Consider the following 15,150-nt stretch of genomic DNA (forward strand, 5'->3'; position numbering starts at 1 on the left):
GGGGGAAATCAGGGCGCTGAGGCAAGAGAGGCACCTGAGGGGCTCCCTCCTGGCTGGCCAGCCCTGCTGCCGGCCCTGTCTGGCAGGGAGCGGGAGCTCTGCGGCCGCAGGAACCTGCCGCTGGCTGTGGCCCCTGTGGCACTGGGGAGCTGGCGCTGCGGGGCCATGGTCAGGTTCAGCCTGGAGCTGTGCCCAGCCGGGGAGGCTGGGGGAAAGCAAGGAGCCCAAGGCGCCAGGCAGCAGGGAAGCCTCTGCCCCAGTGCCCGTGTGTGCCCAGGGAGCCCTGGCTGGGAGATGGGCTGCAGGCCGCTCCATGGCGGGGTGCCCTGCCCGGGGCTGCAGCGCCCATGGCCGACCCTGTCCTTACAGTGACCTCGCAGACGGCCGCTGGTGCCCAGCGCCGAGAGCAGCCGCGCCGTGGGACTGGGCAGAAGGACACGGCCTCTGCAGACCCACAGCAGTCCTTGCAGGAGGCACTGTCCTCGCTCGGCAGCGACGACTGGTAAGAAAGGCCCCGTTCACGCTGCGTCCCTCTCAGCATTAAGGTTGGTTAGAAGTGAGTCTTGCTGCTGCCTCTGAGCCCCGAGAGCCCAGAGGGCCGAAGGGCACTGCTGAAACCACTGCAGAGCACTGAGAGGATCAAGATTTGAGAGCAGCCTTTTCTCAGCCTTGCTCTGCAGCAGTGCTCCAGCTGCAGCAGGTCCGTGCTGCTTCCTCGCTTTGCCTGCTGCTCCACGGGGCTGCAAAGGAAATCTTGAGGGGAGAGAGAAGGCCCTGGAACGACATGATTTGCTGGCTGAAGGGAGAAGCAGGATGGCAGCAGTTTGGAGTGCAGGTTTGGGTGCCTTGGGCCACTAGGCCAGTGGGACTGAGTAAGATTCCTCTCTGCTCCCACTGCTGCCAGCAATGGCAGGTGACAGGGTCTCCCTGTGACCTCCTGCATGGCAGTCCCAGAAGCAGCTTCAGGGAGTTCCTCTTTCTGAGAAACCGACTGAGTTGTGCTTTCAAGTCCCTCAGTCTGTCATTACTTCTGAAGAGCTCATGGCAGAAGAGAAGGAAAAAGAAAGAAAATCCTCTAGGAGCCTTGCATTTTTGGAATTCAACTTTTCCTTCTCACTGCTTCATATGGGCCTGAGATGTTTTGTCAATACTCACAATGTGTCCCAACATTTTACACAGACAGAAGGAGGCCCAGAGGTGATAACTCTACAAATGCCAGGTGATACTGGTTCTCTTTGTGATGTCTGGGTTAGCATCCACTCTCTGCTGGATGCTTCATTCACACAGGGGGATAAGGCCTCCATTCCCACTGGGATAAGCATGAAAAATCTGCCTCCTTGTGCAGTCGCCTTTGCTTTGCCTTTTCTCTTCTGCTTTCTCTTCCCCTTTCTCTTTGGTGCCCTGTGAGGTGCAGAGAGCTCCTGCAGGTGTGGGGGTCTGGAGGACACCCAGGGGTGCCCGTGGGATCGGTCACCAGCCCTGTGCTGCAGCCCTCAGACCTTCCTGTAGCTGAGAGCCTGCGCAAAGCAAGTGCTGAGAGATAGAGTTGTTTGCACCTCTTAAATAACATGTTGCTGTTGTGGGGGTTGTTTTAGGTAGGAGTGTTTTGGGAAAAGCCAGGGTTTCAACAGTTCTTGCCCAGGGGTGGAACCGTTCTGGGACACTCTGATGCTTTTTGGGGGAAAGTGTGCAGTGCAGTGGAGTAGGTGACACACAGGCCGAGACTATAGAGTGGAAACTTGGCTCCAGAGTGGCAGCGCAGACTCTCCCTGCTGAACTGCCTGCTGGGGCTGACAAAGAAGGAAAATGTCCCAGGAACAGCCCCATGGGACTGTGTCTCAGGGACAGGTACAGGGACGTGACAAGAAACAGCAGCATGGCCTGGCCTCACAACTTCTAGGAAGTAGTGACAGAGAGACTTGGTGTGCCAGAGGTTTTCAGAAAGGCCACAAATGAAGACTCTGACACCCCCCTGTTTGCCTCTTGGAGTTTTGTATGCTTTTGACAGCCACAGCATCCTGAGTCTATGATTTCATTAACTACGCTATGAAAAGCACCTCCCATGGTTTGACTGAGCTGCCAGCCTGGTCATTTCAGAGGGTGCTGCCTAGCTCTTGGCTAGAGAAAAATCCATCATTTTGGTACTTGCCTTTCAGGGAGATGAAGGAGAAGGGACTCTGCATCATCAAACAGCTGGCTGAGTCCCATTCAGAAGTCCTGCTTTGTCGACTTCGTGAGATTTGCTTGGCAGTTACCAGCGAGGTGAGAACATTGTTCTCAATTGTCCCCCACACTTCATACACAGTGTGTAGAGTAGCTGTGTGCTCACTCATCTCCATGTGTGCTCAGGGTGTGCCTTCTCTGCCCAAGCTGTAATTCAACACTGCAAATTAGTCTGTAGACCTGAGCCTGTGTTTTGTGTTTCCTGTCTGAGTGCTTCAACTACAGCTGTTGCTTTTTTGAACAGGAGCACCTGAGTCTTTTATCTTTATGACTTGTGCCTTTATGGTTTGAAAGCAGCCCTTGCGTTAATTGCTTGTTTTTCAAACAAAAGGCCCTAAAATCAAAGTAGTTGCTATTACAGAAGGGTCAAGTAGCACACTTTAGTGAAATATATTTTTTAGGCCTGTAGTAAGCAGGTCTGAGGGCAGAAATTGGTGCCAGAGGAGGTACCTTTCTGTGCTTGGGCTCTTCTGCTCTTACTGTGCTTTTTTGCTCCTCTGGACACAGTGGGAGGTGTGATTTCCCGGGAGTTTTGTCTAAGGCAACTGGTTTTCTTTTCAAGGTGATTCTTATGTTTCCCCTCATGACTTCCCCAGGTGACCAGCCTGCGGTCAAAGCTGTCTTGCTCTGCAATCGTCACTCTGGGAGAGCTGTTTGCACTCTTGAGGAAGGACATGGATTCCGAGGTGGATGAGGTTGCTCCTGTCCTTCTCCACATGGTGTGGAACTCCCCAGAGTTTGTTCAGAAGGCAGCCTGTCAGGCCCTGGCCATCATGGTAGAGAAGGTGACTCCTGCACGAGCAATGACTGTTCTCATGGACAAGGGAGCCAAGTAGGTTCTTCTTCTTTGAGTGATATTCTTCACCTTCTCCTGTGTGGGTGGGGGAAGGGGTGAGAGAGAGAGAATGGGAATGGTGGCAGGGAAGGGTCCTGTATCCTGGGTCTTCTGGGAACTCAGGGACTTGATTCTCTTATCAACCTCATTTCTTTCCTCTTGTCACCTATTTCTGCCCTGCTGCAGCCTCTTAGTTCTCAGAATCACAGATCTGTAGAATAGGGGCAGTTGGAAGGGGCCCATCAGGACCATTGAGTCCAGCTCCTGGCCTTGCACAGAGCAGCCCAAGGCTCACACCAAGTGCCTGAGATTGTTGTCCAAATGCTTCTTGGACTCTGTCAGGCTTGATGCTGTGACCACTGCCCTGGGGAGCCTGTTCCAGTGCCCAACCACCCTCTGGGTGAAAAACCTTTTCCTAATATCCAGTCTAAAGTTCCTCTGACTCAGCTTCCTGCTGCTTCCTGGAGTTCTCCCAGTCTGTCAGCTTTTCCTAGACCTGGTGACCACTGGGGAAATGAAAGTGCCTGCAAAGGCCAAGGAGAAAGCCTTGTGCTTTTTTGGGAAGAGGGAAAACATTTGCAATTACCGCTGTGAGCGCTGTTGGGTATTTTGCAGTGCTGGGAAAAACCACGTATCCTCATGATTCAATTAACGTGAGAAATACGGAGGGTACTTGCTGGGGCGTGCAGCACATGGGGCAGAATGTGCTGGGTGTGGCACTGCCTGCACAGCAGGTGCAGCTCCTGCCAAAAGGAGGTTTGTATGACTGTCCTGGCCTGAGAGCTCTACTTTCCATTCAAACTGATATTTCAGCTTAGCCTTGAGATGATGAATCACTTGACAGGCACCTTCACAGGCTGAGTGCAACGGGACAGCTGAAGAAAATGCTGCCTTAAGTGTTGGTGCTGGGCCTGACAGTTCCCAAGAGACAGTCTCTAGATCAGGACAACCTGGCCAAAATGCCTGCCACCCTTTCCTCAGCTTTGGAATAGGGTCAAAACACTCAGATGTATCCCTTGCCAATCTTTACAAAAGACAGAGGCTGCATTGCTGGATATCGGCAACTTCCCGCCCCACAGCGTGTTTTCCCTGCTAACGTTGTGTTTATCTGAGGACAGAACCTTCTACAGGTGTCTGAAGTTGCAGGGAGAGCCCAGGCCTCCTTCCCCCAGCAAGGACAGGGAGCAGGCTCTGGCCAAGGCCTGTGCTGCTCTTGCTCCTTCTCCCTGTGCCCAGGGTTTGCTCTCTTCTTCCCAGGAGCCGCTACGTCCAGGTGCGGAAGTGCGCGGCCGAGCTCCTCCTGTCCTTGGTGCAGAGAATTGGAGTCACGAAGCTGGCAGGCACACCCAGGGCTGAGACACTGGCACACGTGGCAGGGACACTTGCTCAGGACTGTCACCAGGACACAAGGTAATGATCTTCATTTCACCTCCCAAAACGGGAACATGGTTTTGTGTCTGGCTATAAAGGGTAAAACTACAAAGGAGTGGAAACTAAAGGTTACATTAAGTTACCTCACAGTGTGGATAAGGGTCACAGAATCATGGAATATGCTGAGTTTGAAAGGACCCATCGGGGTCATCAAGTCCAGCTCCTGGTTGTGTGCAGGACACCCCAAGAGTTACTCCATGTGCCTGAGAGTATTGTCCAAACACTTCTTGATCTCTGTCAGCCTTGGTGCTGTGACCACTGCTCTGGATGGCCTGGGGAAATGACTGTAGTGGGTAACCTGAGCTTGGCCACCAAGAAAGAGCATTGCCAACTTCCTGTGACTTGAAGGATTCTTTACTGAGATCAAAAGAGCTCTGATTAGCCAGTCAAAAAGTTTTGACTGGCCTTAGGTGCACACGATAAAGGCAAAGTGTTGGCTTCATCACTGAAGGATCCCAAACATCTATTTCACATTAACCTAAGACTTCCCTAGAAATATTTCAGAGGTCTTTAGCCTATGTATTCAGTCTTTCTAAACTACTTCTGCAGGTTTGTAGAATGCTGTTATCTGTGGCTCAGTGACCTCCAAATTTCTTCTTGAAGAAATCTGTGGTTTCCTAGTGGCAAAACCAACCCAAACCACCAAAATCCCCTTACTTTGATGATGAAATTCCCATTAATAGCTGCCAGGGACACCAGAGCAACTATCTGCCCATGCCCCTGATTATTCTATATAGTATAGAATAATCCAAAGCAAGCATGAGGTGTTTTGTTCCGGCTTCCCTGCCAGTGAAAGAAAGGCAAATTATTGTGCAATGGCAGCAGGACATTGCTAATAGGCTCTGACAACAAAGCAGATGTGTTTTGCCTGTTCCCTGGGATCCTTTGATCCCACAGAAGCACACCCACAGTTTCAGAGTGAAATGGTATTTTTTTGTGGCCCTACATTCTCCTCTTGTCCCTTGTGTTCAGCTGACAACACTGTGCAGTGTCCAGTGAAGCAAATGTCCCTCTTTGCTGAGTAGGTAATGCCTTCTCTTGCAAGGATTGCACCTGATCAGTTTAAGGTATCAGCTGCTTCTGTTAACACTCTTCCTTTGTTCACTTTTCATTTCCTGCCTTCCTTCCTTCCTTAGGCATTATGGACAGGAGATGGTGAAGATGCTGCTGAATAATCCAAAATTTAAGAAGTTTTTGGAACAATCTCTTTCCACCCATGACCTGGAAGATATCCTGGCAAGAATTAAGAAGAAAGTAAGTGCTTGGCAGAAGCAGTGTCTCCTTTGTGCAAGTATTGCCACTGCTAATATGAGATCAAACATACTCGATGTGTCTTTACCTCATTCCTCTTCTGCTGCATCATTTTGCTCCTGGAATGAGCTGTTAATCCCCAGCCTGTTCATCTGCAGACCACAGAGGAACTGATATTATTTGGGAAAAAGTGGGGCTTTGAATTCTTTGAATATCACAAAGTGGAAAGGGAAAGAGGAGAAAATGGGTTTACATCCAAGGGCAAGGCCCCACGGGCTCTCCCTACTCTGCCCCCAGTCAAGCAGTTAAGTGAGAATAGTGCTTCTGAGGATAACAGTGTCTTTGCAAAAGACACCAGAAGTAGTGGTGCCAAGGACATTTCCAAATATACAAAAGATGTCCAAGTCAAACCTAATTGCTATAATTACTGTTGGTCTTTTGGGAATATCTTCCCTGCTGTCAAGCCTTGTGGAGCTGGAAGAGGCTTGGTGAATCCATCAGCATCCAGTGGAAAATAGTTTGTTTGTTTGGGGGGGATTTTCTTCTTTTTATCTACATTATAGAAGGGAGTGTGACTTTGTGCAGGAGCAGGGAGAGTAAGTGTTGAACCAAATAGTGGGCCAACCCCCAAGGAGTCCAAATCTGCTGCTTCCATTGAGAACACTCATTGCCTACCAGTTTGCATTATTCCCATTTATGCTCAAGAATAATGAATTTAGGATTTTAGACTGCTGCTCACTGCCGTATGATAGCACCCATAACCTGCCTTGGGCTATTGTAAACAAAGAGTTGGCATCACTGAATCTCTGCTCCATTTATTTCTGTAAGTTAGGAAATGTTTCCTTAAGCCTTGGTAGCAGTGGTCCTGGTTCTAACTTGTGTTTTAATCCAGGAATTCCCTATTTTGAATTCTAAAGATTCATGGAGTTTCTTGATGTCTTTGTAGGGGATGGAAAACCAGAAGGCTGAACGCCCATCTGTGAAGAACCTGGTGAAGAAGAGGAGCGACGGCTCAAAGAAGCCCCAGGCCACATCGCCTTCTAGCAATCGGTACTTTTGTCAGATGGGAGCACTTTTGTTAGATGTGACAAAGTACATGACATGTGCTTTACATGCCTCTTCCTCAGGAAAATCTTTCTGCTGGAGATGACCAGTGCCAGAGATTCTTTCCTTTCCCTACAAATGCTCTAGGATAAAAATTGTCCACTTCTGCATTATGCTGAACACAACTTCTCTGGAAGGCTTCCACAAAAACTGGGCAACAAAAGACACCCATTGGTAACAGCTCAGACCATCCAGTGCAGTGGCAAGGGCAGTGTTGTGGAGGCTCGAAGAGGGCCAGGTTTCTGCTGCCTGACTTGGGACAAGGAAATGCAACCAGGGTGTTCTTTTTAAATCCCAGTGTAGTCTTTTGTCTTTTTGTAGATGGGTGTTTTAATGAGAAGTCCCAGTCTTGAAACAAGATGCCATTCCCCAAAGATACAGTTCTCATCCATGTGGTTTGGCCTGGCTGATTCATGGCTTTTTTACCCTCAAACAGTATGACGTTTGAGTAGTAGTAGCAGTAGTAGTAGTAAGGGAATTCCTGAGCAACTTTGGCCAACAGGTGCCTCAATGTGGACTTTTTGTCTTGATATTCCTGTCCTTCATATAGTTTACTTGATGGACAGCATGTTTGGTTTATTTCCCCCTGTGCTGCAATCAGCGTTTAAGACAGGAATTTGGTTCTTGCTGTCTCTTCATGCTAGTGGCAGAGCTGCTTGTGCCTGTTCTCCTCTGATAACAGAGGGGATTTATTTAGAGCTGTCCCGCTCAGCGGTGGCAGGAAAGTGACCACATGTCTCAGTAGCATGGCTTGCATCTGCCCATGCTCATGGAAGAGACAGGTTGATCCAGGAGAATTGTTCCCAGTGGGTTTGTTAAGCTGTGGATCTGGTCTCTAGGGAAGCAAACAAAATGTGAGCGTAGTTCTGGCATGTCTGGCTTCTGTTTTTATCTCTGTTACTGATTTTCTGGACCCTTCAGATACGCCCCTCTTCATCTGTTCAAATGCATCTGAGCTACTTTTCCAGATTGTCATGCCTGGTGTAGAGACACTTCTCCAGAATGATGTGTTTCCTTATTATAAGACACACACCTCCCATATGAGGAGGCGTTTAAACTTGGAAGTAGCGTCTATCTTTCCCCACAAAGCAATGTGAGCAGTTCGCCTTGGAAGTCATCTGAAGATAGATCAGATGCATCTCATCCTTGGTGTTTCTGAGTGAGCAGTGTGAGAATGTTACTTGCAGATTGTCTCCTGTAATGACTGGCGTGAGGCTCACGTTGTTCTTCAGAGCCTCATGATATTCTAGCTTGAAATGACATCACTAGGAAAGCTCCTCAAGATGTTTTGGTCACAATTAACTGAAGCTATTATTACCAACAGGTCCTAATTTGGTTTTATTTTCCAGGGTGGAGTCTACCTCTGATGGACGCCTCCTACACCGTGCAAAAGCCCAGGTCACGTTACCTCCAGCTGTGGAAGAGATGAAGCCGCTCCAGAAGCTTTACCTTCTCCTGGAAGCCAAGGAGTTTCAGACACGGATGGAAGGAGTGGCACTCCTCCTAGACCTGTCCAAAACCAAACCCCAGCTCATCTCCACTAACATTGTCCAAGTATGTAGGGTATCTTCATTGTTCCATTCCATCAGCTCCTTTCCCAGGCCTGGGGAAGTAAAGTTAATTCAGTGTGTCTTGGCAGGACATCCTGGCTCTTCGGGACAGGCTGGTCCCTCTTACCCAGAGAAATTGAATTCAGGTCCAGGCTTCAGGACAAGTTTTTTCAGTCCAGCTGTATTTGTCTGGCAGCTTTCTATATTGATGCTGTTGATCAGATGATGACAGAATTTCCTGCTGGTTTAACTGCTGCTGTCTCCTACTGCCAGTTGGGTTATGTGAAGGGAATCCAGCCATTGAAAGCAATAATGGCACTTATTCTCTGGACAAAAAATGGGTTTGAGTGGGGAAGAGATGTTTCAGGCTGGGTTGGTTTCAACTAAATGTTTTTAAAGGATACTTCTGGAAACTCCATCTTGTCTGGCACAGGCACAGCTCTGGCTACTCATTTCCATCCTTGTCCCTATTCCTCTAGGTAAAGATGGTGCTCACCCTTCTTGGGGGGCTTTTTTTTTTCTCTTTGGAAAAGGAGGAAAACAGTTAAGGACAGAGCTATCCTTTCTCCTCCCAGTAGATGCTTTTTCCCCTTCTTCCAGAAACTGGTGCCTGATAATGGGCTTTCAAGGGACTGAGCCTGCTCTAATGAGAGCTGTACAGCACATTGCATTTTAGAAGTCTACCTGTTAGTTAGAGAAATGGTCTGAGTCCTGGAAGAGTTGATCAGAGCCCTGCCCATCTCCAGACACAGGTTCTGAGACAAACAAAATAAAACCTAGATCTCCTCCAGCCATAGTTTTGGCAGAATCATAATTGCCCTCAGTACTTGAGGCAACTGTATAGAAACCCGGGCATTGTAAATATCAGCTTCCACTCTTGTAAAGCAAAGGTAGTCTTATCAGTTAATAAAGGGAATTGATTGAATGATTTATAGCTGGGGAGAAACATCATAGGAACTCTCCTGTCCCCAACTAAACCTCTTTAAAACAGATGAAAATCTTTCAACCAGCATGAGGTTGCAGAACCATTCCAGCGAGAGGCCCACAGGAAAACATTGCAATTGTGCATGCAAGGGCTGACCTGACAGAAAGGATCACTTTCACCTTTGACATTGCTGAGTGCTCATTTCCACACCCCCTCTTCAAACAAGGTCATTTTAATCAAGTTCTCATGTTATTTGTTCTCTTCACAGATTTTTGATTATTTTGACCTGAGACTATGTGACACGCATAAGAGAGTGAGGCAGAAGGCGCTGGACGTGCTGGCAGAAATCATAGGCCTCCTGGAAGATGCCCTGAGCCCCGTGATCATCCGTTTGGTGGAAGGAATAACAAAGAATCTAAACTCAAAGGATCCCGGGATTCATGCCGCAGCTGTGAGAGCGCTGGAAGGATCCATTGCTCATTTAGGTGAGGCTGAGCCCCAGCATGGACTCTCCTCAACTGCGTCTCTGTCTCTGCGACACAAGAGAACGCTGAGTGCCTTGACAGCTGCTGTTGTCTGTGGAAGGCTCTCGCAGACACCCACAGAAGCTTTGGAGGTGCAGTCCTTAGGAACCAGTCCTCCAACAGGCTTGAATGTGATCAGCAATTCCCAAAAGTCCCAGGAGCCCTTGGCTCTGTGCTGCTGATCTGAAGACAAAGTCCTGGACTACAGCTTTGCTACAATTCAGAGGCAAAGTTTGCTTGGGCCCCATCTGACTTCCCAAATGAACAGCTTTGCTGTTGGCAGGAAGGGACACCAGCCCATCAGAGCTTCTGCAGAGCAGCCACCTGGAAGGCTCTACATGATAGGCATTAGCTGCCTATTTTCCACCTTTCTTCTTTGTCTTCTTTTTTCAAAGGGGAACTTAGGATTCACCAAGTTCATTTCCTTCGAACAAACTGGTCTAAATCCAGCTGTCAATCATGCCTTGTTCCACATGTTGTTTTGCATGGGGCAAGGTGGCTCTAGCAAACACCTACATAGACAAAGGCTGCTCTAAATTCCTTTGCCACACAGATTGTTGTCAGCTCTGAAAATGCCTGAAAAATTGAGTGGTGAGGAGGCAGGTCTTCAAGGGGTGTTTCCACCTTCTCCACCTCAGCTGCTCTGTGAATTCATGAACTGCCTGACTCAGTGCCTTTCTGTGTCCCAAGGATGGAGTTCTTCCTTTTTACTGTGGGATGCAAAACCTTTTCAGTGCTTACATGAAACTGAACTCTTGAGGTGCCTGATGTGAAATGCGTTAACTTAGCTCCTGGTACAGGAGACAACTTTGGATTTTCAAATGTGAAAGGAGAGCTTTTCTTTTGGAACTTTTAACCCTGCCAAGTAGGCTGGCAGGAAAGAAGAAAAGGATTCAAAAATCAGCAGAATATGACTTTCTTTTATAAAATGGGATTGCCCCTGCCCTTTCCCTCCCCACTGTCCTTTCTGCTATGACCTCAGAAGAGTGAGCAGAAACGTGTGTTTCACTTGTAGATAAAGTATCACTGATGAAAGAGCTCAGCAACCAATGGAGCCAACTGAATGGCGAAGCTCTGCTGGCTGTCACGGAGTGTATCACAGGTATGGCCTCCCCTTCTAAGCCAAGAGGTCCTCTAGGGGATTATTTACAGGGAATGCCTGGGAATGGACAGTAGAGTAGCTCCGCCACAGCAGGAGGTGCTGAGCTTGTCCCTCCTGCCCAATACCCAGGGCAGGTGTCTCTGGCAGGTTTCCCTGGCTGCTGCAGAGCTGTGCAGCATCTGAGATGGGGGCGGCGCTGGGCCTGGGGGCTGAGCTCTCACGGGGACATCTCAGAACCCACCTCCAGGATAGGAAGGGGCTAAAAATAGCCCAGCTGGCTCCTCTCTTGGAGCCTCAGGGACATCTGTGAGCCTTTAGGAAAAATGGTGGCAAATGCTGTTTCAGGGGATCAGTTTGTTTTGTTCTCACAGAATTCTTGTTTTGCTCTTGGAAAGTTTTGAGGCTGAAGCATGCGGAGCCTTGGGGTCACAGCTTAGGTCAAAACTCACCACACAGAGTGTATCTCACTCTATCAGATACTCTGTTAGAGTCTATCACACTTATCCTTGCATGGATTTAGTGCAAGGCAGCCTTTGGGGGCAGAGGGGCAGAAGCAGAGTGCTGAGGCTGCCTGCCTGTGCTGTGAAAATGGCACTGCACTGAGCATTTCAGGCTGTGCAAACAGCCTCTTCCTGTGTCAGCACTGTCCACAATGCTACAAATGCAGCTGAGAATTGATTCCTCAGAGGAGCTTGCTGTGTCAGCAGTAGCCAAGGATTGGAAAAATGACAATCTCAACATACAGTAGAGAAGACGACTGATAGCCTTGCTTTAACTGGGGCTAATGGCACTGCTAATTATGCCAGCATCTTTAAATAGAAGGTTTCATAGTCCTTGTGTCTTCCTTATGAATCTGAACAGGGCATGTTCAGCGATTGGGAATGTCAAAGGCTCTTTCAAACCACCATCAAAGAGCATTTGAATCCAGTAGATCCCCAGGAACAGGGAATATAGTTTTGCAGTTATTTTGATCTCTTTTTCAAATAAAGGAATGAACAAAAATGAGGACTACTTTAGAAAGTGCAAATGTCCTCACTCAGGTTTAGTGGGAACAGATAGCTCTTTCTGAAGTTCTGTCGTGACCAATGACTTTATTTGCATTTCAACTCAAATGAAGTCTCATTTTGAAATGTGGACCATTACCCGTTTCCTGCTTAGCAGGATTGGTTTTGGGTACTTTCAGGAGCTGTTTCAATGTTGATGACTGCTGGTGGATTAACAGCATAGAGAAAATGAAGTCTCTTCCACCACAGAATAATAAGTAGCTACTAGATAACTTTTTGTCTGATCAGAAAATAAGACTGGTCTCCCTAGCATTTCAGGTTTTAACCCCTCAGTCAAATCTGCCATGCAAGGAGCCTGTTGTTAGCAAATTTTTGTCTGTTTTTGATATAGTTCAGTCCAGAAAATGAGCAGAGAGCAGATTTCAGAGACAATGTGAGAAAACACTTGCCTTCTGATTACATTTCAGTCCCCTGTGTAGCATTTTTCTTTCTCTATGCCCCTATTTCAGTGCACATTGTAAGAAAAAATGCCACTAACATTTGGAGGGGAACTGCCATTAAAACATGAAGATGCTCAAATTCCATGGCAGTGGGGTCTGGGTAATTCCCTAAGACATGCTAAGGTTTGAAACAGCTCCGTGTTGAAAGGCACAAAAGCATTCTGCCAAAGACACTGGCTAGTCACCGATGTTTCTAAGGCAGCTGTCAAGCAGCTGCCATCTCTGGTGGGCTGGGGCTTTGAAGTGTGTTCTAATACTGCCCTTTGCTGTGTGCCACTGAGCAAAGGGGAGTCAGATAAGACTTCTGGCACTTTACATGGAAGTTACAAAATGGAATCACCCCCTTTATTAGAAATCACTCAACTGCCTCCTTACAGTGCATTTCCAAATCTTCACTGTGGGTTTAGACAACTTCTAAATGGAAATAAAAGGCAATTTGATATTTCATTCATTGTTCATGCAGAAACAAATTGTGAAATAATTTAGTAAAAGTACAAAGTCTGCCACAGGGACAAGGCTCTGTTTGGAGAAATTAGTCCTGAGGTATTGGTGGTTCAGTTTCAAGGATGATCAGCGGCTTTGCCCGTTTCTGGATCATGGGGCTCTGTGTGCTATTTTGCTGATGTTAGCCAGAAAGGCTTCCAAGAAGCAAAGGCAGAGGTAGACCCTTGTTTGCATGGAGGCTGGTGGGTAAGAAGCTGTGCCTCTCTCCCGGCAGTGCTTGTGGAGTGGGTTTATGCCAGGAGCCCTGAAGTCGTCGAGCGCTACGCCCTGCCCGTGCTCTGGTCCTTCCTGGAGAACAAGGCGCTGCCTGTCCGAAGCGCCAGCATCCGCACGGTGGCCACCAGGCTTGCCTTGGCCCTCTACGAGGTGATGGGCACCAAGCTGAAGAAGTGTGCAGCCAGCAAGCCTCCACGCGTGCAGGAAAACCTCTCTGACATTTTGGGCTGGTGAAGGTCTCATGTTCTCCGGAAAGATGACAAAGTTCTGACTTGGACACCTCCGGATGTGACTTTATTTACGTCTGCCAAAAATGACAAAACACTAAGGAAGGGTGTGCATCTACCCCCGCTCTCTCCATCGCCCTTCATCGTCATGAAATGGGAGCCCTGAAGCAACTCCAAACAATGAGGACAATGTGAAGACTGAGCATGGCTCAGCCTCACAAAAAGGTGAGGGGGGAGCTGGGCCACTCTCTGGTGGGAGGAAGGCTCTTGTGGCAGCCCAGAGAGCCTGTGCACATTGCCAGGGAACAGCTGTGCCCTGCATGTGCCCCTGCAATCAGCTGTGCTCTGCAAGTGCTCAGCTGTGGGGCAGGGAGAGGAGCAGGAGGCTGCATGTGCAGCTGAGCCATTCCTGGAAAGCACAGGGCTCTGGGCTCCCTGCTGTCCCAGGGCAGCCCAGAGGCCAGGCTGTTCCTGTGGCAGCCCTGTGGAAGCGGGTCAGGGTTTTCCCCGGGCCTGCTTCAAGGGGCTGCCAGCAGCAGCATGCTTCCCTGCAGCTCCTTAGAAGATTCCAAGGAGTCTGTCCCATGAAATCTGGAGCTTTATATGCTTTAGGTTTGCATTGTGGCCTCTGTTACCCTTGGTCTCTCCACTTTGCAGATCTGACTGGTCGTAGCGATACCAAGAAGTTTTCTCTGGACACCTTCTATGTCCCCTTTACCACCAAGTCCTTGCCTGCAGTCCAGAAGAGCTCTCTTTCCTCCAAGCTCAGGAAGAAGCTACCCACCATCCAACAAATGTCTCAAGACTAGGCTTTATAGCATTTTTAGAACTATATAGAATTTTATAGAATTCTTCTGGTATAGTTAGAGATGTACTTATGTTCTTCCATAAAGTCCTTGCCTGCAGTCCGGAAGAGATTTGTTTCCTCCAGGCTCAGGAAGAAGCTTCCCAACGTCCGCAGAATGTTTCAAGAATAGGATTTATAGCATTTTTAGAACTATATAGAATTTTATTGAAATTTATAGAATTGAATAGAATTTTATAGATTTTTATAGACTTTTATAGATTTCTTTTAGTATAGTTAGAGATGTACATATGTTCTCATAGTTTTGAATAATGTGTTTTGACTTTATCTTTGAATTTTGATGACATCTTTTTAACTGGATGTGGAAAACCACAGACTGAGGTATTGTTTATTAAGATATATATATAAAGGTTAGGAAACGGACTCGTGAGAAACCACAGACGGAGGATAGGAAACGGAGTGTGAGAAAATACAGACTGCTTACAGACTAAGGTATTGGTTATGAAACGAGGATACACAAATAGCCTGCGGACACAACATTTGCAAGATAAAGAAAAATCACAAACACTTAACACCTGGGGACTGACGATACAAGATAAAGATAACCACAATTACGGCTTACATAAACAGAAGGAAACTGCAAACAAAGGAGCCTGTCAGGACTTCATGGAAAGAACGGAATAAAAAGAAGACTGTTTAGACGAATCGGGACAGCAGAGAGGGAGCAGAGCCTCCCCGGCCATCCAGCACTGTTTTTGCTCATATCCTACTTGCAGTAATTAATAAAATTCTAATTGGATTATGATCCGTTGTGGCGTAAATTTATAACAATTTCTGGTGCCATGACTCGGATAAGGAACGGTGGGCTTTGGTCCTCCGGGGAGGCGCCCCGCGACATTTCGCGGCCCCGCGACCAACAGCTTACCCCACCTTACCGATGAACCTTCAG

General features: G+C 48.0%; 1 protein-coding gene across 1 annotated transcript; it reads left to right on the top strand.

The window, feature by feature from the left end:
• Positions 1–347: 347 nt before the first annotated feature.
• Positions 348–14,205, top strand: LOC146764970 (TOG array regulator of axonemal microtubules protein 2-like). The gene is made up of 11 exons (XM_085563121.1): positions 348–502; positions 2,157–2,262; positions 2,820–3,055; positions 4,316–4,468; positions 5,626–5,743; positions 6,687–6,790; positions 8,194–8,398; positions 9,588–9,804; positions 10,859–10,945; positions 13,168–13,395; positions 14,054–14,205. The coding sequence occupies exons 1-11, from the start codon at positions 348–350 to the stop codon at positions 14,203–14,205; spliced, it is 1,761 nt and encodes a 586-aa protein (XP_085419247.1).
• The last annotated feature ends 945 nt before the right edge of the window (positions 14,206–15,150 follow it).

The sequence above is a fragment of the Lonchura striata genome, chromosome 30, assembly GCF_050655825.1.
Source record: "Lonchura striata isolate lonStrDom1 chromosome 30, ASM5065582v1, whole genome shotgun sequence".
Taxonomy (NCBI): domain Eukaryota; kingdom Metazoa; phylum Chordata; class Aves; order Passeriformes; family Estrildidae; genus Lonchura; species Lonchura striata.

What these genes read in the sequence shown, in the direction of transcription:
- LOC146764970 (XM_085563121.1), top strand. Translation starts at nt 348, where the DNA reads ATGGCCGACCCTGTCCTTACAGTGACCTCGCAGACGGCCGCTGGTGCC. An exon ending in TCGCTCGGCAGCGACGACTG is followed by an intron (nt 503 to 2,156) that starts GTAAGAAAGGCC and finishes CTTGCCTTTCAG; the next exon opens with GGAGATGAAGGAGAAGGGAC. An exon ending in TCTCCACTAACATTGTCCAA is followed by an intron (nt 8,399 to 9,587) that starts GTATGTAGGGTA and finishes TTCTCTTCACAG; the next exon opens with ATTTTTGATTATTTTGACCT.